The sequence below is a fragment of the Coregonus lavaretus genome, assembly GCF_964263955.1.
Source record: "Coregonus lavaretus genome assembly, chromosome: 22".
NCBI lineage: Eukaryota > Metazoa > Chordata > Actinopteri > Salmoniformes > Salmonidae > Coregonus > Coregonus lavaretus.
The window spans coordinates 7,928,630-7,950,891 of record NC_140009.1 but is presented as its reverse complement, the minus strand read 5'-3'; the positions used below and the strand labels follow the sequence as shown (position 1 = coordinate 7,950,891).

At 42.4% G+C, this 22,262-nt stretch overlaps 3 protein-coding genes across 3 annotated transcripts; 2 read left to right on the top strand and 1 right to left on the bottom strand.

Annotated features, from left to right (window-relative positions):
- Positions 1 to 1,577: 1,577 nt before the first annotated feature.
- Positions 1,578 to 3,772, top strand: LOC311149382 (troponin C, skeletal muscle-like). Its single transcript, XM_084186561.1, has 6 exons — positions 1,578 to 1,655; positions 2,390 to 2,441; positions 2,546 to 2,689; positions 2,885 to 2,999; positions 3,113 to 3,249; positions 3,384 to 3,772. The coding sequence occupies exons 1-6, from the start codon at positions 1,653 to 1,655 to the stop codon at positions 3,413 to 3,415; spliced, it is 483 nt and encodes a 160-aa protein (XP_084042687.1). The 5' UTR covers positions 1,578 to 1,652; the 3' UTR covers positions 3,416 to 3,772.
- Positions 3,773 to 6,107: 2,335 nt separating this feature from the next.
- Positions 6,108 to 9,037, bottom strand: LOC311149807 (transcription initiation factor TFIID subunit 13-like). The gene has a single exon (XM_084187033.1). The coding sequence runs from the start codon at positions 8,815 to 8,817 to the stop codon at positions 8,443 to 8,445; it is 375 nt and encodes a 124-aa protein (XP_084043159.1). The 5' UTR covers positions 8,818 to 9,037; the 3' UTR covers positions 6,108 to 8,442.
- Positions 9,038 to 12,873: 3,836 nt separating this feature from the next.
- On the top strand, positions 12,874 to 21,647 carry LOC311150332 (solute carrier family 35 member C2-like). Its single transcript, XM_084187737.1, has 10 exons — positions 12,874 to 13,030; positions 14,799 to 14,997; positions 15,592 to 15,742; positions 16,246 to 16,309; positions 16,420 to 16,492; positions 17,263 to 17,431; positions 19,469 to 19,552; positions 19,659 to 19,834; positions 20,726 to 20,855; positions 21,067 to 21,647. Exons 2-10 carry the CDS (start codon positions 14,887 to 14,889, stop codon positions 21,321 to 21,323), a joined length of 1,215 nt encoding a protein of 404 aa, XP_084043863.1. The 5' UTR covers positions 12,874 to 13,030; positions 14,799 to 14,886; the 3' UTR covers positions 21,324 to 21,647.
- Positions 21,648 to 22,262: the final 615 nt, after the last annotated feature.

The window sequence follows — 22,262 nt, the reverse complement described above, 5'->3', positions numbered from 1 at the left end:
GTCTACCACATTAGGTAAAGGAGCATGCAAAGTCCAAAACAGTTCACCAAAAAAGAAAGACAGTAAAGGTGAAGAAAACGTTCAGATGCTTCTAATTGCGTCGCTAACGGCAACTTGCAAAATCAATGATCTTTTCATCACTTCATGTCATCCATGATGATCAAAAAAGAGCTGTGAGCACTCAACAGAATGCACTGACACTGCTCTGTCTCCATGGAGAGGTCCCCAGGTTTACAAATACTATATCAGTATTGTAAGATGCCATCTCCAAGGGCTCTGACACCGCTGCTAGATGCAACAGCGTATCTTGAAGGTGTCTGGAATAAGAACCTAGACGTTTGAAATGTGTAGTAGCAGCAGCCCACCAAATCCTTATTTTGGAAGATATCCTCCGCTCCCTGAGTATATAGCCCTTAACCCCCACCACCACCACCACTAACAACATCCCACCCCCTTCTTCCCCATAATATCCCAGAATCCCACCCCTCCTCCTCCCTCTCAGACACCAGGCCTTATTATCTCTGCGCAGGAAACCTCCACCATACAAGGAGAGTCAAATATTGAGTGGTTGGCCTGTTTATTGGATACGATACTGTAATTAAGGGCGGGCTCTGTCTCTGTCCTGTCCCCATACAACCATAAATCGTCTGCTATTCAGGGCATAGCACTGCCAGCTTCCAGCTCTGCAGCCCTTTTCCACAGGGTAGGGTTTCACACCCAGAATGAAACGCCATCCCACGGTCACAACCCGCTCTGGGCCCACCCTTCTTTATCAGCAATGCTGAGGCCTACCTTTGGTTTAAAGTATGGTACCAGCAATCACCATATTTGCTTGAAATCACAAGTGCATGCTTGGACATAAGCTACACCTTGTTTCAGAATTTAATATATTCAGAGATTGCTTAAAAGGGCTGGCTTCATTCCCTTCTGAATAAAAAAAACATTGAAACTTTGCGAGTGGGGCAGGTGAGGGAATTTGTTTAGCTTGATGAGCAAAAACATTTTGTCTGACAGGGAATAGCTAGGTATACTGTTACATTCAGGTACCTCAAACCTGCTGCACTTACAACAGGGGTGTCAAACTCATTCCATGGAGGGCCTAGTGTCTCCGGGCTTTTGGTTTTGCCTTTCAATTAAGACCTGGACAACCAGGTGAGGGGAGTTCTTTACTAATTAGTGACCTTAATTCATCAATCATGTACAAGGGAAGAGCGAAAACCCACAGACACTCGGCCCTCCGTTGACTTACAATCAAAATAAAAAATTGGTAGATGCATACTTATAAAAAGTCTTACTTGAATGCCCAGAAATGTTGTGTGCCTTTCAATAGTGACATGTACCTGAAAACTTCCCAAAACTTTCCCCCAAACTTCCTAAGCTAAGTTTACCCCATCAATTAAATGTTTGCAGATTCAAGACCACCACTCACCACTCAACATTTTTATTGGCTTGTGGGGGGCTTCAGAACCCTAAAAAGTTCAAGATTCTAAATCTGGAGTCCTGTGAGCATCGGGGGGCGTGTCTTAGGTGACCAGTTTAAAGCGTGTCTGAACTCTTACTTAACGTCTAGTCTTTCTGTTGAGGTGCACGCGGATTGACCACTCCTTGGGCTTTATTTCCGTGGATATTTTGGGGAAAGCTAATTCGCAACCATGGTAAGAACAATCATTTGAACACACACAACCAATTACACGAATAAAAGCATGATAAATAGCGAGGTTGTATTGGTTAAATGTGCAATGTTAAATCTGGATGGGCAAAGAAATAAGGGCAATTAAGATTTAATTAGCTTAATTTAGAAATAATTTAGTTGAGAATAATATCGACAATGTATTGTCTCTTGAATATAAAGTGTAAGGTATAAGACGTGTGATTGAAAAATTTTCTTAACTCATGATTTTCTCAATCTCATCTTGATAACAACTAAATTGTGTTAACCAAAAATATTAAGTATTGATAGCAGTATTTCTGGAGCATGAAAGTTATGTGTGTTCAGTGGGCGCACGGTATATATGGGTTTATGGGTGCTTGTCGGACACACAACCTAAAAGGGAGTCCCACAGCAAGGCTGCGGGTTGTGCTTACGCGACAAATTCCGCCGGATTGTGTATCGGTATGGCCATATACAGAGGGTGGGGGAAGTAATGTGCTGAGCCTTAAATAGCATAGCTACATTTCACTTGGCACAAGAGCTGTCAGTAGTCCTTATAGGCCTAGCCTGCCCCTTTTGTGAGGACACTTTTTTTTTTTTTTTTTGTGAGTGTCAATAAAACAAACACACTAATCTGATAGCCAATAACATCAACAACTGTTGGCAAAAAAATTAAGCTTGGTCTTGGAGAGATGGCCACTTCAATGACATGACACGTGGCGCTGTTTTTTTCTCTAGACTGATGCGCAACAGGAGGCTCGCTCATTCTTGAGCGATGAGATGCTTAACGGTGAGTAGGCCCATCACAAACCCATGTTGCCGTTAATTTAATGTCAGGTCTAATGAATACAATAATACGTTTCCCGATACTTATCAGCTACCTCATCATTCCAGAGTTCAAGGCTGCCTTCGACATGTTCGACACCGACGGTGGCGGTGATATCAGCACCAAGGAATTGGGTCAGGTCATGAGGATGTTGGGCCAGAATCCGACAAGAGAGGAGTTGGATGAAATCATTGAGGAGGTCGATGAGGATGGTGAGAAACGGCTGATTCTAAAATAGATTATATTAGCCTACGTTAATGTATGTATAAACCTAAATGGGATGCTTAAATTACTTTTGGGTAACCTATGCCCATGTTGTGACCAGTGTATCATAAATACCTGTTTACATTGTCTTTTAACTGTTGTATTCGAGCGTGTTGCGTCATCTATCTGACTCTTCACCTCAGGTAGCGGCACAATCGACTTCGAGGAGTTCTTGGTCATGATGGTGAGACTCCTAAAGGAGGACCAGGCCGGCAAGTCCGAGGAAGAGTTAGCGGAATGTTTCCGTGTGTTCGACAAGTACGTTACAGGTTTGGGGAGAAGGGGTTACAGTTTACATGTGTGCAATTACAGTCAGCCTTCAAATGATGTCGAAAGGCTGTTAAACTCCTTCCAATGTGTTACTTGCGCAGGAATGCCGACGGCTACATAGACAGAGAAGAGTTCGCCATCATCATCCGCAGCTCTGGCGAGCAAATCTCAGAGGAAGAGATCGACGAGCTGCTGAAGGATGGAGACAAGAACGCTGATGGCATGCTGGACTTTGACGGTATGACATAGGGATACTAATTGTGATGCTGATTGGCCAATTAGCCTACATATTGACTTGCACTTTATTGACCCTGAATTACATAGCCATGAATTAAAACTTTTTGTTCATAATGGATTTGTCACTCTTTTTAGAATTCCTCAAGATGATGGAAAATGTGCAGTAAAACAGAGACTCATGGACATTCCTCCTTCCTTTGACCCCCCTGCTGACCTATTCTGATCCTCTATTGACCCACACCAACCTGCCCTTCCCCCCTTTTCTGGTCCATTGCCTCTGTTCCTCCACCTCGATTCAACAGACAGGCACCTGGTGGGGGTTACCAGGGCTTTTGAGCCCTTCTTGCTTGTGATTATGACACCAAGCTGCTGCTGTTCTCCAAATCAGGTGGGCAAGGCCAGGATGTGAAATTCACTGCAACTCCACAGTATGGCTCAGTACATCATGGGCACCTACCACCTCAACAGCCTGAAGCTGGGAGCTTAGTCGGGATGTAGTCTGACGGGTAGCTTGTGATCGCTGCTTAGACCAATGCCAACGGTAACCACATCACTGTAATAACAAATTATTGCTTGAAAGGAGATAAATTAATAAACACATGCTCACTGGAAGTTGGTCTGTACGCTATTATTGAGGAATATCAATAAAATGTTTTTATTTATTTGACCCACACATCCATCTTGTCTTTGATGTATGGCTGCCATTGTTACTGTTATGGACCAAAATAACAAGCCACATCAGATTAGAAAGCAGTAGCTTAGTGGGTAAGAGCGTTGTGCCAGTAACCGAAAGGTCGCTGGTTCTAATTCCCGAGCCGACTAGGTGAAAAATCTGTTGATGTGCCCTTAAGCAAGGCACTTAACCCTAATTGCTCATGTAAGTCGCTCTGGATAAGAGCGTCTGCTAAATGACTTGAATGTAAATGTATAGCTAGGCCTATTTCCTCACTGCAAAATACAAATTATAATACAATAAATACAGTACCAGTCAAGTTTGGACACACCTACTCATACCAGGGTTTTACTTTATTTTTACCATTTTCTACATTGTAGGATAATGGTGAAGACATCAACTATGTATGCACACATGACTGTGTCGCTTTGTTTAAAAGCGTCTGCGAAATGGCATTATTATGGAATCATGTAGTAACCAAAAAAGTGTTAAACAAATCAAAATATATTTTCTATTTGAGATTCTTCAAATAGCCACCCTTTGCCTTGATGAAAGCTTTGCACACTCTTGGCATTCTCTCAACCAGCTTCACCTGGAATGCTTTCCCAACAGTCTTAAAGGAGTTCCCACATATACTAAGCACTTGTTGGCTGCTTTTCCTTCACTCTGCCGTCTGACCCATCTCAATTTGGTTGAGGTCGGGGGATTGTGGAGGCCAGGTCATCTGATGCAGCACTCCATCACTCTTGTTCTTGGTAAAATAGCCCTTACACAGCCTGGAGGTGTGTTGGGTCATTGTCCTGTTGAAAAACAAATGATAGTCCCACTAAGCCCAAACCAGATGGGATGGCGTATCGCTGCAGAATGCTGTGGTAGCCATGCTGGTTATGTGTGCCTTGAATTCTAAATAAATCACTGACACTGTCACCAGCAAAGCACCCCCACACCATAACACCTCCTCCATGCTTTAAGGTGGGAAATACACATGCGGAGATCATCCTTTCACCCACACCGCGTCTCACAAAGACACGCAGGTTGGAACCAAAACTCTCCAATTTGGACTCCAGACCAAAGGACACATTTCCACCGGTCTAATGTCCATTGCATGTGTTTCTTGGCTTAAGCGAGCCTATTCTTCTTATTGGTGTCCTTTAGTAGTGGTTTCTTTGCAGCAATTCGACCATGAAGGCCTGATTCACACAGTCTCCTCTGAACAGTTGCTGTTGAGATGTGTCTGTTACTTGAACTCTGAAGCATTTCTCTGGGCTGCAATTCCTGAGGCTGTTAACTCTAATGAACTTATCCTCTGCAGCAGAGGTAACTCTGGGTCTTCCATTCCTGTGGTGGTCGTCATGACAGCGAGTTTCATCATAGCACTTTATGGTTTTTGCGACTGCTCTTGAAGAAACTTTCAAAGTTATTGAAATGTTCCGTATTGACTGACCTTCATGTCTTAAAGTAATGATGGACTGTCATTTCTCTTTGCTTTTTTGAGCTGTTCTTGCCCTAACATGGACTTGGTCTTTTACCCCCCCCACCTTGTCACAACACAACTGTTTGGCTCAAACACATTAAGAAGGAACGAAATTCCACAAATTAACTTAAGGCACACCTGTTAATTGAAATACATTCCAGATGACTACCTCATGAAGCTGGTTGAGAGAATGCCAAGAGTGTGCAAAGCTGTCATCAAGGCAAAGGGTGGCTACTTTGAAGAATCTCAAATATAAAATATATTTTGACTTGTTTAACACTTTTTGGGTTACTACATGATTCCATATGTGTTATTTCATCATTTTGATGTCTTCACTATTATTCTACAATGTAGAAAATAGTAAAATAAAAATAAAATAAAAAATTGAACACGTAGGTGTCCAAACTTTTACATTTACATTTACATTTTAGTCATTTAGCAGACGCTCTTATCCAGAGCGACTTACAATTTGTGAGTGCATACATTTTCATACTGACTACAGAGAGATTCTTTTGACTGGTACTGTATATTTGCCCTAGCACTACACAGCAGATTCAAATAATCAAAGCTTGATGAGTTGGTTTTTTGAATCAGCTATGTAGTCCTTGGGTAAAAACCAAAAGGTGCACCCAGGGAGGGCTCTAGGACAGAGTTTGGGAAACCCTAGATTAAGCAACAAAGGATAAATTCAGTCCGGCAGAGATAAAACATTAAGTGAGTTTTATTCCATGCACAATTAGGTCCATGTGCAGAAGATTTGCAAACATTTAACACAACAGGCCGAATAGTTTTTTACTCAAAGATAAAGCTATATATCCACTGTCTAAAGGTGTAGGAACAAGTGAAATGGTTCCGGAACAAAAACCCATTCATGGATTCATATAGATAGTCTCAGGGGCGGTGTGTTCATTAGGGCGATATGGGCGACGCACTGCCAAACGGGAAAAGGAAGGGATTTTTTTTCTAATCAATTATATCACGGCAACAGTAGTTATGAGTGTTCTAATCTAGACGTCTGATCTGCCACTAAATGTCCAATCAGGCTAAAGTCGTGCTTCAAATGGCCCCCCCCCCTTTTGGGGCGATTTCAGTCAGGTTGAAAATCGCCCAGAAGTCTCTCATAGACTCCCATGTAAAATCTATTTTTTTCAAATATCAGAGCTTTCAATACAATCTCTATGGGTTTCTGAGGGCTTGCACTTACGCGCTTTCGTCATACGTAACATAACCATGAACGTAACTAAGAAAAGAGCGGGTAGCAGCATCAATCAATTCACGTACTACTATCAAGATGGCTATAGCGTTCAGTGCAACTCGATTGTCTCTTTGAAATAAGTTACTTTTTGTCGGCGAACAAATCAAGATAAATTGGCAACGAAACAATTAGGACCTCCCAGACCAAATTTAATAATTCAACAGGTTTCTACTAAAGGCGGAAAGTCCTACACCCGAGGATTTCCCAAAAATTGGTACGAACGAAAAACCTGGCTAGCAGGCTGCGATGTAGCTAATGCAGTCTTCTGCTACCCCCTGCTTACTCTTTCACCCTGAAGGCGGCACGGCAGACAGCACCGCTTGGACAGCGACTGGTGTGTAACGGACATGCACCATCTTTCAGGAAAGATTAAGAAACATGAGCTGTCAAAGACCCACATGGATAGCTGTTTGAGATTGTCTGCTTTGGGGAGAGTGAACATTGCCACTCAACTGGATGAGGGATACAGGCTAGCTGTCCGCCGCCACAACGATGAGGTTAGTGTTGATAATCACAAGTTTACTGGAGAACTGAAACTGACAAGGCTGACAAGATAGGACCCTTTTGTCCATTGTTATTGGATAGGAACAGAACTTATAACCAGCTCCTGACCTAAATAGATCTTAGCACAACATTTTACTCAACATATCATATTCCATATTCACTATAACAAATATATTTACTACGACATTAGCAAGAACCGCCACATCCTCAGCCGGCTAATCCAGTGTGTGAAGTTTTGCGGAGTGTTTGAGTTAGCTTTGCGAGGCAAAGATGAAACTGAGGGCTCCACCAACCCTGGTAAGCCAACACTTTTGAGATCAGTTAATAAATGCTTCTGGTATTGACTTATATGCTGCCCCTGTCTTCATGTTGTTGCTGGACATATCTTTTTTAAAATGTGTGTAGGTCACCTAAATCATCAGAAAAATTGCCCCCCCTGAGAATTTTTTCAGGAGCCGCCACTGGATAGTCTACATTTTTCCTCCCCTCAGGGCCAGGCCCATGTCCTGAAATATCTCAGTAAAGGACGGAATCAATTGTTTCAAAGGGTGCGAGTTACTGTATTCATACATTTCCATTTCACAATTATGTCACTAGGCCTATCCTTAGTGATAAACAGGACAACAATCTTTACATGCAAGCGAAGTTTCCTCACAGGACATATGATTGATACGGCAAAGCAATATCCTTCTGCAGACATTAACAAATAAAACATTGAGAACTTTCTAGTATAAAAAAAGTTGTCACATACACCAGATAGGTGCAGTGAAATGTGTTGTTTTACAGGGTCAGCCATAGTAGTACGCAGCACCTGGAACAAATTAGGGTTAAGCGCCTTGCTCAAGGGCACAGACACATTTTTCAGTGTCAGCTTGGGAATTCTAAACAGCAACCTTTCGAAACAGTCAAAAGCTCAGCTACCTGCCACCCTATTAGATGTGTCTATGCTATTAGATTTTGATAAATTATTTGTGAACAAATGTGCAATCCACTTTCCAAACTGTGAAAGGCAGCAACATAGCATCTAGTCTGCTGGAAAGTCACACGAAACAGACGATTTTGATAAAGATATGTATAGAAGGCATTGGCATTTGACATGAGCACAAACATATCTGAAGTCACAAGTGGATGGTCAATTAAAATTATCTCTATGGCCACATCTGCTACAAAATAAACTTTAGATCCTTATAAAAACATGTCAAATAATCATAGCAGAATAAAAAGCATGGACAATGCGAAAGAAAAAAATGTTCACGTTGAAGCCCATATCCCTCTACAACCACAGGATCTAAGAACCATAGTTTGCTTCATCAAAGGCCTTGCGGGCTCTCTTCAACTCCTCGTTCATCGTCAAGAGGTCTTTCACTCTAGCAAATTTCCTTGGATCTTTCCGGATGAGGAAAACAATGTCCTCCACCTGGACACGGCCCTGGCGTCCGATGGACATGGCTGTGTGTGTCATCTCCGTGACGAACTCGATCACAAGGTCCTCCAGGATGTCCACTGATTCAGTGTAGGGATTCTGGTCGTCTCCAAACCCATACATCATACACCGAAGCTCTTTAGAGAACAACCTTTTTCTCTTGCCGTGGCTCCCATCGGCTCCACCCGCCCCGTCATCCAAATCCTCGTCAAAAACTGCTTCGTCTTCCTCCTCCACCATTCTACCAGCTCTAAACGGTGTACTAGAGCTAGCAATTGCAGCTAATGTTAGCTAACTAATGAATTATGTAGCGAATTTAGCTGGCTAGTTACACATCCAAGGGTCCAACGATATTTCGCAAACTTTGCAGGAAGATGCTATTTGAATTTTTTAGCTTCATATCAATGTTAAAAACCTAGGAGCGCAACAACAACCCACCCCAAATTGACGATTTCTCCTTCGCTGTAGTTGCCACCGGAAGTAATTACGCAACTGGCTATGCGTTATTTTGCTTGGGAAAACGAAAATACTGCCACCTAGTGGGGCTCGACCGTAATTGAGTGGGGCGCACTTTATTCAGGTCGTCCTGGACCGGGTACGGAGAGTGATCCATCGCCTCTACCTCTCGCATTCAATTGGACTAAGAACCCAAAATCCACCAAGCACCGGCGCGCTTCCGGAGAGCAAAATCAAGTGCATCGCTTCATTCGCTTGCACACATATCCAGATGAAGCTGCGTACCATTTTGTGTTATGATGCTGTAAGTGTGATCGATGCGTCGGTCCACATACAGTGAGCGGTTGGTTTGTTCTGCAATGTGATGGAAACCGAAGCCGTCTGAAAGCCTCGGAGCTTTATTATCTGTTCTCAAATTATCTGTTCACAATGCACATTAGTGATATCTGCTGGTCAGCAATAAATAGCAGCGTGTGATTATCAGAGGGGCATTTTTTTTTTCACCACAGTTTTTTATCAAAACTCCATGGCGCAGCGTTGAGTGGTTGGCTTTACTGCCTATAATCAGTTGGAATACCAACCAGGTTAGCATCTTACATCATGCTTCCCTTTTTTGCCTTCAAGTTTACTATTTTTCTAAAACTGAATCTATGTCATTATTTACGATGCTTAAGACAGAAGCTTATATTATATTAAATAAAACAAATTATTTGAACAACAGTGCAGAAAGTGTGGTTTCACATAAAACCAATTTCAAAATAGTGTGCCTTCAACGGGAGCCGCGTTCATACCCACCCTTACGTCTCTGAATGTTCCCTACTAAGCTACCGGTCAGGGGAAGCTTTCTGGTCAAAATCCTAACAATAATAATAAGTACGGTGTACAGTAGAGGGCGGCGTTTGAAAGCAACTTGGAATAGCACTTTGTGACATCTGCTGATGTAAAAAGGGCTTTATGAATACATTTGATTGATTGAATGGAAGAAATCATTGGAATCACGGCGAAATGTTAAATGTTTTAAAAATGAAATGAAAGGGATTTCGCATTTTGCAACACACGGGTTGAAAAAGCGCGTGATCAAACGAAGCTTCTGACATCATTGATGACGTACTTCTCATAACGCGGTACACGCATCCGCACACTTGCTACGTTCAAAACAACTGGGAACACGAAAAAAAACGAGCTCCGACTGGGAAAAATCGATTTGAACGGTCATCCAACTCGGGAATTCGGGCCTCTTTCTAGAGCTCCGACTTTCTGACCTGAAGATCACTGACGTCATGCTTTGATCTCGTATTATTCCGAGTTCCCAGTTGTTGTGAATGAAGAAACTGCTTCGAAGCGCTTAGCGATTTCGATACATGCCTAGGAGTTCCGGTATCAAACGTATCATCACAGATATAATAATGAGACAGATGTAAACATATGTTTCCCATGCCAATAAAGCCCTTTGAATTGAATTGAATTGAATATTTCACTGGATGTATAAATGTGAAGCATCATGTTGTCGTTTCCACTCACTACCAAATATGGTGGTGAGAGGAAGCCCCGTGGCTGATGGATTTTAGATTGACATTTTAGTCATTTAGCAGACGCTCTTATCCAGAGCGACTTACAGTTAGTGCATACATTATAGATTTGTTTCATACTGGCCCCCCGTGGGAATCGAACCCACAACCCTGGCGTTGCAAATGCCATGCTGTACCAACTGAGCTACATCCAAGAATGAAGGGCCTGTTGTCTGGACCTCTGGCAGTCTCTATGGGGGTGCCACAGGGTTCAATTCTTGGGCCGACTCTTTTCTCCGTGTATATCAATGATGTCGCTCTTGCTGCTGGTGACTCTCAGATCCACCTCTACTCAGACGACACCATTTTGTATACATCTGGCCCTTCATTGGACACTGTGTTAACAAACCTCCAAACGAGCTTCAATGCCATACAACACTCCTTCAGTAGCCTCCAACTGCTCTTAAACACTAGTAAAACTAAATGCATGCTTTTCAATCGAATGCTGCTGGCACCCGCCCACCCGACTAGAATCACCACTCTCGACGGGTCTGACCTAGAGTATGTGGACAACTACAAATACCTAGGTGTCTGGTTAGACTATAAACTCTCCTTCCAGACTCACATTAAGAATCTCCAATCCAAAGTTAAATCTAGAATCGGCTTCCTATTTCGCAACAAAGCCTCCTTCACTCATGCTGCCAAACATGCCCTCGTAAAACTGACTATCCTACCGATCCTTGACTTCGGCGATGTCATTTACAAAATAGCCTCCAACACTCTACTCAGCAAATTGGATGTAGTCTATCACAGTGCCATCCGTTTTGTCTCCAAAGCCCCATACACTACCCACCACTGTGACCTGTACGCTCTTGTTGGCTGGTCCTCACTACATATTCGTCGTAACCCACTGGCTCCAGGCCATCTATAAATCACTGCTAGGCAAATCCCCGCCTTATCTTAGCTCATTGGTCACCATAGCAGCACCCACCCGTAGTCTGCGCTCCAGCAGGTATATCTCACTGGTCATTCCCAAAGCCAACACCTCCTTTGGCCGCCATTCCTTCCAGTTCTCTGCTGCCAATGACTGGAACGAATTGCAAAAATCTCTGAAGCTGGAGACTCTTATCTCCCTCACTAACTTTAAGCATCAGTTGTCAGAGCACCTTACCGATCACTGCACATGTACACAGCCCATCTGAAATTATCCCACCCAAATACCTCATCCCTATATTGTTATTTATTTTGCTCTTTTGCACCCCAGTATCTCTATTTGCACATAATCTCTTGCACATCTAGCATTCCAGTGTTAATACTAATTTTAATTATTTTGCACTATAGCCTATTTATTGCCTTACCTCCATAACTTGCTACATTTGCACACACTGTATATATATTTTCTGTTGTATTTTTTGACTTTATGTATTTTTTTTACCCCATATGTAACTCTGTGTTGTTGTTTTTATCGCACTGCTTTGCTTTATCTTGGCCAGGTCGCAGTTGTAAATGAGAACTTGTTCTCAACTGGCTTACCTGGTTAAATAAAAAAAATAAAAAAAAATAATAATCCCTGCCGGCCATTCCCTCCCCTACCCTGGACGACGCTGGGCCAATTGTGCGCCGCCCCATGGGTCTCCCGGTCGCGGGATGTCATTCCCTCAGGTGTTGCTTTATTATTCAGGAACGTCTTAAGACCTGACCCTCAGAACCTACCTTCGATTACCCCTGTTGACTCATCATTAGGAAAATGTTGTTTTTCTTTTGGTCCATTCAACAACAATTGAGCTATATGTGCCTATACCTTTTTGGAATCGTTTTATTGATAATATCTGTTGGGAAAAACTTTCGATGTTGCCTCACACATACCTACTGATTAACAAAAGTTTATTTTAAAATTATTCATAAATATTATCCTGCAAACCACTATATGAAGTTGAAAAAAGACATACATTCAAATTGTACCTGTTTGTAACGACCACCCAGTAACGGTGTTGCATCTTTTTTGGCACTGTATTCATGTAAGTAATCTGTGGCAAGACATCAGTAGATTTATAGTTGAACATATTTATTAAGATTTTATGGAGAGGTGGACTGCTAAGATTCTTCACCTACGATAGAAATAATTGTAAACAACGTTATGTTATAATTTCATTATTCTTTTGGCCAAATTTCATATTCACAAATAAAACACCCCCTTTTCTTACGTTACAAAAAGACATTGAACAATATTTTAAGACAATTAAATACCAACTAAAAAGCTGTTAGAATTATAAATGTGTGTATGCCCCTTAAGGGCTTTGTGTAATGTGTTACTGTACCCCTTCGCCCCGCCCCTACTGTTCTTTGTATATTCTTTACGTATACTTGTTCGCCGTGTACCTTTTGTATAGATTTATTGTTAAAAAATACTATGGATGGGCGATGCCGTGGACCGTGTGTAGAGTGGAGCGACTAGTTGCCAACAACAAAAGTAACGTTACTGTAAATTGGTGAGTAAAACAATGTTTCCATTACAGCCATATGTTTTTTTTATTTTATTTGGTCAGATTGCTAGTCAACGTTACGTTATTTATTTTCAATTACAATGAAATTAGACCTAGCTTTGCACAGCAGCCAACGGGACTTGCCAAACTTTGATTAACTAGTTTGCTTGCTAGCTAACGTTACCGCCGCCGTTCGCCAGCTGGTGAATTCAACCAGATTGAAGCCACAGTTTTACACGTTTTTCATAAGATCTCTGGTGCAGCTAGCTGACAACCGCAGCTAGCTAGCAAGTTATCGACTACTAGCCCCGTGGTTAGCCATATGGCCCTGGTTTGTGCTTTCCAGTGTCATCAGCAATGCATCTATTTAGTTTGGCCACCGGCTGTTCTGGTGACTGCTACAATGTTAAACATGAACACTTTGGTAAAATCTGTATGTTCATGTGTAGTATTACCACCAGACACACGTAAACCTATGCCAGTGTCAGTGCCAACTTAAACATTGGAGTTCGCTCACTGATAAGACTGGTCAAACAGATAGTTCAACTCTGTACTCTCAGTCACATGCTCGCAGCAACCTGGTCTCAGAGCATTGCGTATTGTTCTTTATGAGTCCCGATACACTCCATTTAGTATAATACGTTTTGTGTAGTATGTATTAATTTGTGGATATCATCACCCATTTCGTATGATATGTTACGAATTATAGATCATATTATATTTTACGAATTTGCAAAATATACAATATGTTATGAATTTGCAAAACGTATGAAATGCTACGAATTCTAGCTAGGTGGCTAATGTTAGTTAGGTCGCTAACGTTAGCAAGGTTAGTGTTAAGTTTAGGAGTTAGGTTAGGGGAAGGGTTAGCTAAAAGGTTTAAGGTTAGAGGAAGGGTTAGCTAACATGCTGAGTAGTTGCAAAGTAGCTAAAAAGTAGTAAGTACTTGAAAAGTCGCCAAAATACTAAAGTTGTCCATGATGAGATTCGAACTCACAAACTTTGGGTTGTTAGATGTTCGCGTTATACGACCAACCAACCACCCTCCTCATTTTTGCCTTAAGTAACCATCTGTCTTATGTAACAATACCAGAGATATTAGAGAAAGGAGGAGATAGGAATCCCATTGGGCAATGAATGGAGGAACGTATAACGCCCCACCCAGCAGACTGTAGACCAATCGCATTCACGTTGTCATGCTGCATCACGCGGTTGCTAAGCTGATCGTCACTTTAATACCTTCTCAAAGTCAGGGTATGAGTTGAGACACATGGCGGTTTTCCTCGAAAGTATGTAATTTCACGATTCCAAAGCTATACAATATTACAGATAGCAAGTTAATTATTTCACATCTTGGAAAATATTTGTAATATTGTACTTCTTGTTGACAAAATTCATGCTAGTGTTGGGTTTTTGAGCTAGCGCCCAATTGACTCTCGCTCACTCCTTGAAGGAGAGCTCTCCTTGTCCCAGAATCACCCAGAATGCACCACACGGCCCATTGACATAGCATGGGCAACGTACACAATGGGCGTAATACGATTTCAATGGAGTTTCCCATCTCCTCAAAAGTATCTCTGACGATACTAAACGTAACATATCGTACTAAATTTGAGTCTCGGATTTACATACAGAATAATACGAAATGCTCTGAGACCAGGTTTCAGGCTCAGCTAGCAGCAAATTATATCAGAGTTATTTTCTCTTTAATTATATTGTCAACTACTCCCATCTTTCTCTCTCTCTCCCTCTTCCCTCCCCTTTCCCTGCCCAGCCTTCAGCACAGCACAGCGTGGTACATTGCTCCCTTTTGAAGATGGTGCCCCTGCAGTAGTTCTTGCGGGGAAGGGTGAACCTGCACAATGCCTTGCCCTGTCCAGGTCCTATGCCGGGCAGTCCGCACTGTGAGCCTGGTCCTCGTTTACTATGTCTTCTCCATCGGCATCACTTTTTATAACAAGTGGCTGATGAAGGTGAGTCTGAAGCTGGCTCACACTCCTCATGCGACATAACGTGGTATTTTGGTATTTTAAGGCAGGTAGCCCAGTGGTTAGAGCGTTGGGTCAGTAACCGAAAGATCACTGGTTTGAATACCCAAGCTGACAAGGTGAAAAATCAGTCTGTGTCCCTGAGCAAGGCACTTAACCATTGTTTGCTCCAGATGGGCCGTACTGCTATGGTCGTCGGCCTGTAAAACGACACATTTCACTGCACCTGGTGTATGTGACAATAAAACACATTTGTGTGTGTATATATATATTTATATACAGTACCAGTCAAAGGTTTGGACACACCTACTCATTCAAGGGTTTTTCTTAATTTTTAATATTTTCTACATTGTAGAATAATAGTGAAGACATCAAAACTATGAAATAACACATATGGAATCATGTAGTAACCAAAAAAAAGTGTTAAACAAATCAAAATATATGTTATATTTGAGATTCTTCAAATAGCCACCCTTTACCTTGATGTATGTATATTGATTTGCATGCCGTGCCCATGTAGCTGAACTCGCTGTCACTGTTTGCAAAATGTGTTCCCACCTCTCTCTGTGTCTCTCTAAGGGCTTCCACTACCCACTGTTCATGACGCTGGTCCACCTCACCGTCATCTTCTGTCTCTCTACCCTGACCCGCTCGGCCATGCAATGCAGGACAGGGAAGCCTCGGGTCATGGTGAACTGGACAGACTACCTCTCCAAGGTCGCCCCGATCGGTGAGTGTGTGAATCACTACATACAATGGATGATTTTTTAGTGGGCACTCTTTGCAGATATTAGGGGTATTTATGCCAAACAGTTTGAGTTGTTTGTGTTAGTCCAGGTTACATGGTATAATCGACATGGACTTCGGTCTACATCATACAAGGCATAGTCAATCTGTGATAAGAAGCCACTGTCTCCTATTTTCCTTTCCCCGAATCTTGGCTGTAACTTCTTAAATGCACCTTACAGCTTGTCAGATATTACTGTTACAGAGTCTCTCAGTGCAAATGTCTCTACTGTTGTCATGAATCAACATGGTGCAATGAATATGACCTAACTATGTGATTTGTTTTTGACATTCAAGAGTCAAAGTTATGACTCTTGAATGACCACCTTCCTATCTTTCCCTCACTGACTTTGTTATTGAGGTAGATGTAATTAAAATCCTTTGGCGCTTGGAATATAGCAGTATGCCGTGGTGTGATCAACAGTCCTAAAAAGCTGTCTCTTTCAGCCATGGCAACAGCGCTGGACATCGGACTGTCCAATTGGAGCTTCCTCTTCATCACCATCAGCTTGTAAGTGTGCGTGTGCTTACTATGTATACCTAGCTGACTTTGATCTGTGGTTCGCACGACCGTCAATGTTTTGACTGGCATTAAAATGTGTCTTTGGTTGTGTCCTCCAGGTACACAATGACCAAGTCTTCTGCAGTGCTCTTCATCCTCTTCTTCTCATTGGTGTTTAAACTAGAGGAGCCGGTAGGTCGCTTGAGATAGGATAAGTGTTGTTGTTTCTTCTTGGTCATTGTTTATCCAGTAGTATCCATGGGTGTTGCATGACACAGAATTGCGCGAAAAAAAATTCTACAACTGCTTAGGCTGGGATTCAATCCGATCTCGCTTTGTTTTCGCAAACGCACGTTTTAAAGACTACGTTCTTGCGTTCGCAGAGACCACATTCACGGTAAACGGTGAATATGTAAACGCCCCACTCATAATTGTTCTCATGCAGCTCCTAGGTGTATAGTAGGAATGGCCTCACATGGTCACCCCCTCCAACATTCATCTCTGTGATACCTGGCTCATTATTTACTACAAAGGCGGCAAGACCTGCCTAATTGATGTCCCTGCAGTTTCAAGCTTTCCATCTAGGAACTCAGTTTAAAAAAGACATGCCAAATTGATTTTCCTACCAGCTCTCTACTTCTGCACTCACTTTTCAATGTTAAGAGCTATATGATTAAGTGAATGGATTATGTTTTTAATGCGTAGGAGGAAGTTCAACTTCCTTTGTGTATTTAAAGGGATAGTTTTGGATTTTTGCAATAATAGTTTAGCAAAGGTAGTTTTGCGAGCCAATGTTAACTATCATTAGCGCTAATTTAGCGCAAAGACCGGTAGTCTTTGGTTCCATTACCTCTATGTAAATCAATGCATGTATCTGAGTTTCTATGCCCTTTGTCAAATGTCTGCATGTGGACAAAAGCAAGACTTCTGTTCTGACCCCCCAAGTCGCCCTGTTTCTCCAGAACCCATACTTGATGGTGGTGGTCCTTCTGATAGCCAGCGGTCTGTTCATGTTCACCTTCAAGTCGACACAGTTTAACATGGAGGGCTTCATCATGGTACTGCTGGCATCGTTCATCGGCGGGATCCGGTGGACCCTCACGCAGGTCCTGATTCAGAAAGCAGAGCTGGGTCAGTTACCACCTAGTCTCTGAATCCCAAACCTAGGAAAACTGTGTACAGTTGTGGTCAAAAGTTTTGAGAATGACACAAATATTAATTTTCACAAAGTCTGCTGCCTCAGTTTTTATGATGGCAATTTGCATATACTCCAGAATGTTATGAAGAGTGATCAGATGAATTGCAATTAATTGCAAAGTCCCTCTTTGCCATGAAAATGAACTTAATCCCCCAAAAACATTTCCACTGCATTTCAGCCATGCCACAAAAGGACCAGCTGACATCATGTCAGTGATTCTCTTGTTAACACAGGTGAGAGTGTTGACGAGGACAAGGCTGGAGATCACTCTGTCCTGCTGATTGAGTTAGAATAACAGACTGGAAGCTTTAAAAGGAGGGTGGTGCTTGAAATCATTGTTCTTCCTCTGTTAACCATGGTTACCTGCAAGGAAACAAGTGCCGTCATCATTGCTTTGCACAAAAAGTGCTTCGCAGGCAAGGATATTGCTGCTAGTAAGATTGCACCTAAATCAACCATTTATCGGATCATCAAGAACTTCAAGGAGAGAGGTTCAATTGTTGTGAAGAAGGCTTCAGGGCACCCAACAAAGTCCAGCAAGCGCCAGGACCGTCTCCTAAAGTTGATTCAGCTGCGGGATCGGGGCACCACCAGTGCAGAGCTTGCTTAGGAATGGCAGCAGGCAGGTGTGAGTGCATCTGCACACACAGTGAGACGAAGACTTTTGGAGGATGGCCTGGTGTCAAGAAGGTCAGTGAGGAAGCCACTTCTCTCCAGGAAAAACATCAGGGACAGACTGATATTCTGCAAAAGGTACAGGGATTGGACTGCTGAGGACTGGGGTAAAGTCATTTTCTCTGATGAATCCCCTTTCCGATTGTTTGGGGCATCCGGAGAAAAGCTTGTCCGGAGAAGACAAGGTGAGCGCTACCATCAGTCTTGTGTCATGCCAACAGTAAAGCATCCTGAGACCATTCATGTGTGGGGTTGCTTCTCAGCCAAGGGAGTGGGCTCACTCACAATTTTGCCTAAGAACACAGCCATGAATAAAGAATGGTACCAACACTTCCTCAGAGAGCAACTTCTCCCAACCATCCAAGAACAGTTTGGTGACGAACAATGCCTTTTCCAGCATGATGGAGCACCTTGCCATAAGGCAAAAGTGATAACTAAGTGGCTCGGGGAACAAAACATTGAAATTGGGAAACTCCCCAGACCTTAATCCCATTGAGAACTTGTGGTCAATCCTCAAGAGGCGGGTGGACAAACAGAAACCCACAAATTTGGACTAACTCCAAGCATTGATTATGCAAGAATGGGCTGCCATCAGTCAGGATGTGGCACAGAAGTTAATTGACAGCATGCAGAGCGGATTGCAGAGGTCTTGAAAAAGAATGGTCAACACTGTAAATATTGACTCTTTGCATAAACTTAATGTAATTGTCAATAAAAGCCTTTGACACTTATGGAATGCTTGTAATTATACTTTAGTATACCATAGTAACATCTGACAAAAATATCCAAAAACACTGAAGCAGCAAACTTTGTGAAGACCAATACTTGTGTCATTCTCAAAACTTTGGACCACGACTGTATGTCGGAACGTTGTTAATGTGGGAGGCAACCAGTCTGCCTATGGAGACTAGTTACCGACTGTCATTGTGTTGTTGTTGGGTAGTTCGGTCGATATTGACCTTTTACCCTCATATCGGTATCGGACGATAATTCAATCGTATGAAAAAAGGGAATCTCATGCTTATCTGAACACTTGCGGCCATTCTCATGATGTCATTATTGTCACAATGTATACAATCAACATTTGAAGAATAGTTATTGGACAGTTGCTCTTTTGGATGGCACTTTATGAGAATCCAGTGTGAAAAAAATGACAGCGGTAATTGTCCCCCCCAAAATTGGAATCGGACCCCAAAAACCATATCGGTCACGTTGGGTCTTGGACTTGTCCTTTTATTCCCTGATTAGGCATTCAGTCCAGTAAACCCCAGCCTCTTCCACATTCTACTCCACAGGGCTCCAGAACCCAATAGACACCATGTACCACCTACAGCCGCTCATGTTCATGGGTCTCTTCCCACTCTTCCTCTTTAATGAAGGTAAGACGTTTACTATGCTCTCTAACCTGTCAGTCTGGGCATGACATAGTGCCTCTATTTGTGTGTCAGTGCAGAACGATTTCTCTCCGTCTGATTCTTTCGACAGGGCTGAGCCTGAGTACCTCGGAGAAGCTGTTCCGTGTGAATGAGCTCTCTCCCCTGCTCTACTCTCTGGCCACACTGAGTATAGGCGGATCGCTGGCATTTGGCCTGGGCTTCTCAGAGTTCCTGCTAGTCTCAAAGACCTCCAGTCTCACTCTCTCCATAGCAGGCATCTTTAAGGTATGGAGGATAACCGTGTATATCACAAGTCACACTCTGTATCCTTCTGCACCAGGGGTTTGAACCAAAATTATATTCCAATCGTTTCGTTGTGAACAGAACCATTATTTTTTGTGTGCATTTAGCTCAACATTAAATTACTTCAACAATAAGTTAGAATTATACCTACGGAGGAGCGACTTCTATGAAGGAACTTTGAATGTCTTTGAACTTCAGAGCGTTGGCTTAACGTTGGACCAGCTCGCTAGCTAGCTAGCTAACAAGCTTGAAGCTTGTGTGTGCAGAGCGGCACCTGAATTAAAATAAAACACACCTTACCTTTTTGTAGTAAACAAACCCAATGTGAAATGTGATAACTATAATATCCTTAACTAGCATTGAAAAAGGTAAATCAATTTCTCTAATTAAAAATCTCTCCCTAATTTCTGAATCACGCTTGTAACGTCAGTAGGCTACTAGTCTATGCTTCGGAGGGGGCGGGGCAGGTAGCCTACACGCACACACTGGTAAAGATGTTCAGCTGGCAGACAGGCAGACACTGGAATACGTTTCTAAGTGACAGAGTGAGGGCTTTGCATAGGCACTTAGTTGCGTTTTTTTGTGGGGACTGGAAAATAATGCCCTGAACATAAAATAATGTTACTACACGGTTCCCATGATTTTAATATAACGGTTCTGTTCCGGAACAGTATAGATCACTTTTGTTCCTATTTCTGATTCTGTTCCATGACAAATGTTGTTGTTTTACGGTTTTCTGTTCTGTTCCCTGAACCGGTTTCAACCCCTGCTCTGCACACACCTGCTCCCTCACATGAATTGGTTATTTTCACGCGCACCATCTCTCCCTGTGTTGTCCATCTCCCCCTAATGTACCCTCCCGGTCCCCTGTAGGAGCTGTGTACCCTGCTGCTGGCAGCAGGTCTGATGGGGGACAGGATGAGTGGACTCAACTGGATGGGTTTCGCTGTCTGTGTGTCTGGTATCTCTTTACACGTGGGACTGAAAACCTACTATTCCAAAAGTAAGCTGGATGTCGTACCATACACTGTAAAATGAAAGCAAATTGTTGTCTGTCTATTCCTGGTGTAGTCGGTATATTAGGTATGTTGTAATTGCTTGTTATTGAAGCCAGCTCTGCCGACTGTTCCGAAAGGCTAACAGAAAGGTACAGTATTTCAACTGGCTAGCCTTCATATACAGTCATTCTGTGTTCTTTTTCTAATGTACTCCAGGTAAAGTTCACTCGTTGAGACAGCTGCCCGTCAAAAACAGCCCAGACCTGGAACTACCATTATTACGTCAGAAGGAAGACGAGGGGGAGGAGACGGCTACTGAGGACGACGATGAAGAGCAAGAGATTCTGAATCAAACAAAATGGTCGACTGACTGTCATGTTCCAGGGAGGCCACAGAGGAACAGAAGGGAAGGCTTCTTACCCTCTTCTACAGCCAACAGTCTCTTCAGGCTTCAGGATTTTTACCAGCAGTAAAATGGTCAGACTCCCTGAACTGTATCAAATCCATTTACTGTTGCCGTCAGTGATGTGAAAGAGAAGTGTTAACTTCATAATATGTGAAGTGACCAAACCTCACGTGCCTGAATAATGATGGAAAGGTTCACTAGAAATGAAGGACTACTGATGTTTCAAATGCAAATGATTATGATTTAACTATTTTGAGCTAAAACAAATTGGTTGTAATTTGTATCAGGGGGGTGGGGGGGAGTGAGATTGGATCGTGTAAACAGTGCTTTTGTTAATGCTACAATGTGCTGTACGATCTTTCTTAAATTAATTAAAACATTTGCACAAATATTCAGACCTTTATGAATAATTTCTTCACCGAAGTCTTTCACATAGCGGCACTCAGCCTGTGCCAAGCCGGTTTTTTTTTCCTCCTAGAAGTTTCCACTTCACAATAACAGCACTTGCAGTTGACCGGGGCAGCTCTAGCAGGGCAGAAATTTGACGAACTGACTTGTTGGAAAGGTGGCATCCTATGACGGTGCCACATTGAAAGTCACTGAGCTCTTCAGTAAGGCCATTCTACTGCTAATGTTTTTCTAGGGAGATTGCATGGCTGTGTGCTCGAAATTATACGCCTGTCAACAACAGGTGTGTCTGAAATACCAGAATCCACTCATTTGAAGGGTTGTCCACATACTTTTGTATATATATATATATATATATATATAAATCAAAATCAAATGTATTGGTCACATACACATGGTTAGCAGATGTTATTGCGGTTGTAGCGAAATGCTTGTGCTTCTAGCTCCGACAGTGCAGTAATATCTAACAAGTAATATCTAACAATTTCACAACATATACCCAATTCACACAAATCTAAGTAAGGAATGGAATTTAAGAATATATACATATATGGACAAGCAATGACAGAGCGGCATGGACTAAGATACAGTAGAATAT

Coding starts and splice junctions, on each gene's coding strand:
- LOC311149382 (XM_084186561.1), top strand. Junction 2,442..2,545: donor GAGCGATGAGATGCTTAACG/GTGAGTAGGCCC, acceptor TCATCATTCCAG/AGTTCAAGGCTGCCTTCGAC. Junction 3,000..3,112: donor TGTTTCCGTGTGTTCGACAA/GTACGTTACAGG, acceptor TTACTTGCGCAG/GAATGCCGACGGCTACATAG.
- LOC311149807 (XM_084187033.1), bottom strand. CDS start 8,817: ATGGTGGAGGAGGAAGACGAAGCAGTTTTTGACGAGGATTTGGATGAC.
- LOC311150332 (XM_084187737.1), top strand. CDS start 14,887: ATGCCTTGCCCTGTCCAGGTCCTATGCCGGGCAGTCCGCACTGTGAGC. Junction 14,998..15,591: donor ATAACAAGTGGCTGATGAAG/GTGAGTCTGAAG, acceptor TGTCTCTCTAAG/GGCTTCCACTACCCACTGTT. Junction 20,856..21,066: donor GAAAACCTACTATTCCAAAA/GTAAGCTGGATG, acceptor AATGTACTCCAG/GTAAAGTTCACTCGTTGAGA.